At 39.3% G+C, this 7,417-nt stretch overlaps 1 protein-coding gene across 1 annotated transcript; it reads left to right on the forward strand.

Annotated features, from left to right (window-relative positions):
- The first annotated feature begins 4,246 nt into the window (after window positions 1–4,246).
- cfl1l (cofilin 1 (non-muscle), like) lies at window positions 4,247–6,605 on the forward strand. Its single transcript, XM_069144994.1, has 4 exons — window positions 4,247–4,311; window positions 5,121–5,413; window positions 5,638–5,714; window positions 5,853–6,605. Exons 1-4 carry the CDS (start codon window positions 4,309–4,311, stop codon window positions 5,966–5,968), a joined length of 489 nt encoding a protein of 162 aa, XP_069001095.1. The 5' UTR covers window positions 4,247–4,308; the 3' UTR covers window positions 5,969–6,605.
- Window positions 6,606–7,417: the final 812 nt, after the last annotated feature.

Below are 7,417 nucleotides of genomic sequence, written 5' to 3' on the forward strand. Positions count from 1 at the left end.
AAAAATGTCTTCATTTAAATAAAACAATATCCATTTTATGTATTTATACTTTCTCCTTGCACTCTTTGTTCTTTCAAGCACTAACTTCATTTCTTTTCTTTTCTTTTTTTTTTTACATTTTGGGTTACATGCTTATTTGCTTACTTGTTGAGAGTTAAGTAGATAACTCTCTCAAGCCTGTAAATATGACATCGCAGCTCACTAGCTGAGCTTAGCTTTAAAGGTTTTGAATTGAAACCAGGAGGAAAAGCGATCTACAACCATTACCTCTCAAGCTTAAAAATGTCATATGCCCACCTTCTCTGACCCTTTTCATACCTGTATTTACTTTTCACACTGAAAAGCAGGAATTAACAAGGGTTTGTAAACCTCGAAAAAACAGTGCCTATGAATTTAAACTATTATTCTGTGTAGTAGGAGAGAATGCAGTCAACTTAGAAAAGGTGTGACCTCACCAAATACCATAACAGAAGACACCTGAAACCTGAACTGCCGTCTGAGCTACAAAAGGTTTTTGTCCATTCAAGTGTAAAGTTACTTTTTACAGACCAACCCGAATCTGTGAGGTATAATATCAACAGGTGTAAACACAGTTCTCAACTGTCCTGATATGAACACAGAAAAAGACGTAATTCAGAAAAATCATACTTTGACTTATGAGTGTATGTTTATCGTCTTCTTTTGATGAATAAATTTTACTCTGGGCATCACGTAATACGACCCAAACATAGACAGTCAGTTCAGTACCTGTAATTTCCCAGCAGATGTCAGACTTCTCATAGATTTGTTTTTTTTTTGCTGTACTGATGTCACCAGCTGGGTTGTCGCCAAACTCAAAGTGCCTGCAGCAGCAGCATGAAGTTTTCAGCTCACAGAGAGCTATGCAGCAGCCATTTCCTGCCTATGTGGTTCTGGGTTGTATTTCCCCTTTTACAGCTTTAAAAGGTAATGGCTGACTGCTGTTTGGTCTGCTAGGCAGGCCAAATCAGAGTTTTGGTGATAAACCTAAAGAACAACCCTCGAGCACGTTACTGGGAGAGCTTTCTAACTCTGATACTTTTGCTAAACAGACTTTTAACGGTTTGATATATATATAAATAAAGGATATTTGAGTGTTTCTTTGCAACAGCACAGATTCCTGTCAGGAAGTAAGCTGCGACGTGTGCATACATTAGAGGCACACACAGCTTTTTGGAACATTGGTTTCTCCGGATGTGGGGCGGAACTCTGACTGTGCAAACCAAGAATCCACACAGAGGAAGTAAAGCCACTGTGATGCTATTGTGGAGTAACTATTTAAAAATAGTCTCTGAGGTGGAAGGGTTTAATTCTCATCCAAAGGGACAGGTCTGAAAAAAGGACCTGGACTAAGTTTAAACATCATTTAAACAAGAATGTTTTTCTCTCTAGATCACTTCAAACTCTTCAGGGTGCTTTTAGCCAGGAAAAGTATGAGTTAAAGCATGAATTACTAATCACTACCACATTTCCTCTCACACTTGTCTTATGTAACGCTAAAGGAGCAGTACATAAAAACACATAAGAAAAGTTTTGGTATGGTCCTTCATGTGCAAACTTGTCCTACACTGACAGATTTGAAAAAGGAATGTGAGGCATCGGAGAGGGCTTGTCTCAAGTGAATGTTACTTGTAATTTTGGATTCTGTCCTATAATTATTTGATGAAATGATTTTCACAGATTTTAAAAGGTTACAATGTAAAACATATTTAGTTACAAGTAAAAAGCCATGTTTTCAAAGATTTACTTAAGACAAAGTACAGAAACATAACCATCGTAGGTGCAGAACTTTTCTCTCCCCATTCTGCTGGTGCACTTGTTTTTGTGAGCACTGGTCATGGTGATTTCTCTGTGGAAATGAGCAAAGGGCGCACATCATATTTTAAAGAACGGAGAGCCTTAAATTGCTCCAGGAAGCTCACTGCAATGAAGGAATGACTCTGGAGAGGTGTTTTAAGTGACCTTCACGTATCTGCAGGGCTAAACGTCGCTGTTCAAAATTGAAAAAAAAAAAGGCGCATTGTGTCAGGCGTGCAACCATGTGTGGGTTTTTTTTGTATACACCCACGGGCCCGTGTGCTGTGAATTCATCCCCCTGGGTCAGACTGTCAACACAGAGTTGTGCTGTAAACTTGTGAGGCATCTGAGGACAAACATTCAGTGTAAAGGGCCTGAACTGCAGCGCGATGGCACTTCAGTTCTCCGTCACAATTCGTCCTCAGCTCACTGAAAATGCACAAGTTTCTCACCCACCACAACACAATCGTCACTCCCCTACCACCCCTTTTCACTGTTGTTGCCTCCCTGCTACTTCTTTCTGTCCCACAATAATTTGTCATAAACTTTAATGAGTGTTAAAAAAAAAAAAAATCGCAGACACACCCAGACTACTGCCAGCAAAAACATGTGTAACTCAGGTGCTGAGGAGCCATCGCTGAACTTATTGCTCCACTCTTGTATTTCACAAAATCTGAATTTGATCCACTCAATCCGATAACAATATGATTCAATCAGTTTTTCTAGACTGAATCCTTTTATTTCCATTTAAGTTGGCATTGAGCTAAACTGGAAGTTGGCAAGCTTGTCCTGGGTAAGGCTCTGGTCCCCTTCCTCTGCCCATAGTACGCATTCCTCCTGAATGTGCAGGAATGTCTTACCTAACACCAGATTTAAAGTCTGTGTATTCAGTCAAATACAGAGACATTAATTTGATTGTGATTAATCAGGCTTAAGTATGGAGTAAACTCACTTGGTAACAGTTAGATTTTAAAATAGATAAAAGTCTCTGAATTATTTTTAATGCCAAAAGTAAAAGTTTTTCTTATGATAGAGTGGCCCGTTTGAGAATAATATATAGAATATTATTGGATTAAATCAATAGCGCATTAATGTGTGCATCAATTTAATGTCGTCAGGTGGTAAGGGCGAGGCTTTTAATTACTTTATTTCGGCTGGGAAGCTTATGAATTTCCCCTAAGAATCAATAGACTTATCTTAACCTATAATTAGACTGCTTATCTCAGTTTATTTATTGATTATGTTTCCCATCATTAATTTAAACATCAAGTAACTAGACACTGAAGTAACAAAAATATATGAAAAGCATATTTGTCTATATTGCAATATAGTAGAAGTGTGAAGCAGCAGAAATAGAGAAGACTCTGTGAAGTACATTGTAGATTGTGCTCGAAAGACAATACATAAATGTACTTATTTACTTTTCACCACAGGAAGAAGCATAGTGTGGGAGTGTCAGAGGGCCAAGGTTCCCCTCCCGTCAGCACGGCCCCTAATTTCTAGTTACACCTCTGGACATGACAAAGAAGTTCTAGTTGAATTATTCTAGAGACCCTGTTTAAATGCATTTTCATTTCTTCTTTCTTTTGGTGTTTTCTAGTCTATTTACTCTTTGAGGGCAGTTTACCAATTGCCTTGCACCTGCATGTCATGTACATATCATTATGCTCAATTTATGTGACTTTGGGCCTCTGAAACAGAGAAAAAAGGTCTTACTCTTAGTCTAAACTCTAATTTTAGGAGTACCAGAACCAACCAAACAGTTTTGCAGAAAGCAACTGGGGGAAAAAAACACATGAAAAAAAACAACTTAGCAGACAAATGAAAATGTACTCAAGGTTCATATCATCCAAATTGGTCCTCTCAACTATTAAATATGTATAAATGAGTAAATATGTGTTAGGCCCGCTTAGTGTAGAACTGGACTGAAACCAATCCCAGGTTTGTGTCTCACCTTTCACCACGACGTAACATCCTCCACTCGACAGGTAGCGAGATTAATTCTTCTGACATATCTGTGTCCTCATCCGTCTTTTTACCTTATAAGGCCACTGAAGTGCATCTCAGCTGCAGCTGAGTTAAAAATGTGGACAGGTTTGTTCACCATATAAGGGTATTGCGTGCCGCTCCCACTCCTGCTCTGCGACACCTAGAGCTTCACCTAAACAGGACAAACTCCACCGAACTAAAGCAGTCGGAAAGGGCAACACAAAAGTTTGTACTGTCGCACAGTGAAGCACACATAACCATTGTGATTTAGGCTTCAAATGTAATGTGATTAAATGCAAATTCTGAGGTTGTAGCTGAAACGGTCTCACACCTGGGAAGAGGGGGAGGGGGAGGGGGGGGGCCTGCTGTTGGAGGTGTGCTCATTTACCACAGCTCCTCCTCCATGAGTCAACCTGCTCTCCTTCCTTATAACCCTTCAGCATTTTGACTGCTGCTACCATTTTTTTCCTCTGCTGCCTGTTTCCTTCACACATCAGAAGCAAAATGGTAAGTAGCTTTCACCAAGACTTCAGCTGTATTGACTTGCACTGCGTTTGTTAACAACTCCTGTGTGGTTTTGTGTGCCATGCCGGATGTGCACCTTCAGAAATGATGAAAGTTTAAAGGGCCTTTTCCTCATTTCAAGAATATATGTAAAACAAGTGTGTAAGCTCAGTGAATCCTGATTGTCAATTATCTTTTCAGAGTGAAAGGTTTTCATTGAGTGTTTCTTTGTGTAATGGGTTTTCTGTGTGAGAACTGAGTTTGGTGTTGGTGATAGGGCTTGTTCAAGGTGTGGTTTTGGCCCCCAAAATGGAGGAAGCTTTGTTTGTGCTTGAAACTTGTTGCGAGAGTATCCCTCGGGGCGGTCTTTCTTGTGCTAACTTGTTCCACAATGACTGGAATGTGACACAACCAAGGCCTTGGAAAAAACCATTGGCATGTTACGGCTAAAAAGCTGGTTGAGTGTTTGCACATGTAATTGCCTTAACAGTGGCAGCCCTTCTCTGCAAAGTTTAGTTTCAAAAGCTTCCTGTTTCTCATCTTTCAGTTCTGCTTTTCTTCTCAAGCCAAAGTACAAGGGGAAAACGCTTGCTGAAATATTAGTCTTACTGAGGTGCTAATATTGTGATGAGTCTTTTATCCTTTTCCCATTTTGCAGAAAACTGTTGAGCAAAAAATAAATCTGTGATTTTTAAAATTATGAGAGCAAGTCGGCCATATTCATTGACAGCAGGCCTGTCAGATGATGATGATGATGATTATTTAAAAAAAATTTGCACTAAACTTGTGTCATGTGTGTGTCTTCTCACCAGGCGTCCGGAGTAAAAGTCTGTGACCATGTGAAAGAACTGTACGATGCCATGAAAGTTGTGAAAAATGATGCTGATCAGAAGGAGCGTATAAGATTGGTGGTATTTGAAATCTGCAATGGCGAAATTGCTGCAGCGCCGGGCAAAACTTTCCGGGAAAAAGATCTGGAAGGTAAGGACGTCTACGAAGTCTTCGTGCAGCAGATGGATCCTAAGAAGCCCTGCTACATGCTGTATGACTGCCACTTTGAAACCAAGGAATGCTGTAAAAAAGAAGAACTGGTCTTTGTAATGTGGTACGTCCTCAACTCAGCCATTACTACTACTCAAATGTGTTTTTCTGTCTGTATCCTCAACTGATTTGCAAAGAAAGACTATCAGTGTTTCCTTGTAAAATTGACGTGGTTAAGACCCAGTTTTATTTCGAGCACGTTCTTGTGTTCATAATATGTGTGAAACGTGCTAAACGTAACCAATGTCGGTGTGGGCACGTTGGAATAATGATTTCTCTTTGTGGCAGGGCTCCAGACACTGCGTCCATCAAGGAGAAAATGCAGTACGCTAGTTCAAAAGACTGTCTTAAGAAGATCCTCACAGGTATGTTTATTCCTACATTGCTCATTCAGTTCCATCACCTAAATGTAATATATTTAAGATTGTATTGATTAGGCTTTCTAAAACATGAATACCATTTTTAAGTTTGTGCTGAATGGTGTTCCCGCTTGTCTCTTACAGGTATCAAACATGAGCTGCAGTTAAATGACAATGCAGATAGCCACGACAAGTGTGGTTTCCTAGAGAAAATTGGAAAAGGCGCACATGTGATTAACCTTGAAGGCCACTCTGTGTGAAACGGCTGTTGGGGAAAAAAAAAACACGCCGTGCTTCTCCCCCTTTTCGTAACAAGGTCCATTTAAATGGATTTAAGAGCATGACGGCAAAGTTTCCAAATTGACTTTGTTTTTTTTGGATTGGTTCATTTGAAACTAAAAGGGAAGGGTTGGGTTTTGAATCGGATGATATTCCCGTCCCACAAGCCGCCGATGTCTTTTCCCTGCTAAACTATCCAGTCACTCCAGTTTGGCTGTAAAATCAGTCTTGTTCAGACATTTCTGATATTATTGTTTGTCACTTGGCTCTCGGTACATTTAAACCTCTCAAATCAGTATATATTAGTTTTTTTTTATGTACATAATTGCTGTTTAAATTGTTGCATATTGGATGATCCACCAATTGTCTCCCTTTAATAGTTATGACTTGTTCAATGCATACATGCTGTAAAATAGTCTTTATTAAAGCCCTACTTCAGTTTACTAGGTCAGAAATGGTTGGGCTTGTAAATTTGACACAAATCTGGTTTACCTGACTGTTACACTTTGATGGATTTAATAATAAAGTACAGCCTTTTTTTAAAAAAAAAAAAAAAAAACCTGAAACTGCTGCAATCAATGCACTGTTAGCGATTGGGTAATAAATTTAATGCAACTATTTTTGTGTGTGTTTTTATACATATATTTTTTTATTATACTGGTTGATGTTAATCTGCTGTTTTTCTAAACCTTATGGTTTGTGGTTACTCTGGCATTTATCATTGCCATTATTTTTTTTTTTTCAAAGTCATTAAACATTTACCTTTTGGTATTATTTATTTAAAATCAACCCCTTCAAAAGGCACGTGTGGATGAAAGCTGGGGAGTGGTCCGAGCATCTGGATTCTTCTCCACCTTCCATTCTCCTCAGGCCGACCGATTTATTGGGTTCGTCCAATCAGATTCGAGTTAAACCACAAGTGGTGCTGCCCATCACAAACTTGTACAGGTGTATAAATCAAGTAAATTCCTGAGAGGTTTACACATATAGCACATGGATTTGAGTTGTAATTTGGGATTTGCAGTCGCACCTTTATCAGAACAAATGAATTTGCTGCAATTATGACTTGTTAAGAGTTAATCGAGATGATTTTAACGACACTCGTTTCTGTGCCGTGAATATAAACTGGTTGTCAGGCAACCGGTGAGAATTCCATGAAGCTTTTTGATGTGTATAAAAACACGAAGAGGCATCAACCAGTGAACTTTAAATTGTTAGTGAGTTTTGGAGGTGCCGGCAGCTGCGCTTTTGTTGCTTGATGTTAAATAGTTTTGCCCTTATTCCAACTTCTCCTGGAGGACCGCGTCTATTTCTGAAATGCTCGTTAAAAAAAAAAAAGTCTTGGCTAGCGAGCATCACTCGGGGTTCCTTGGTTCGCGGGAACACTGTAGATCACGCGAGATTACGAGACTGAACCATGAGGCGAGCTG

Source organism: Embiotoca jacksoni, unplaced genomic scaffold, assembly GCF_022577435.1.
Source record: "Embiotoca jacksoni isolate LCO1_2020_lvr unplaced genomic scaffold, fEmbJac1.0.p SCAF_12, whole genome shotgun sequence".
Taxonomy (NCBI): domain Eukaryota; kingdom Metazoa; phylum Chordata; class Actinopteri; family Embiotocidae; genus Embiotoca; species Embiotoca jacksoni.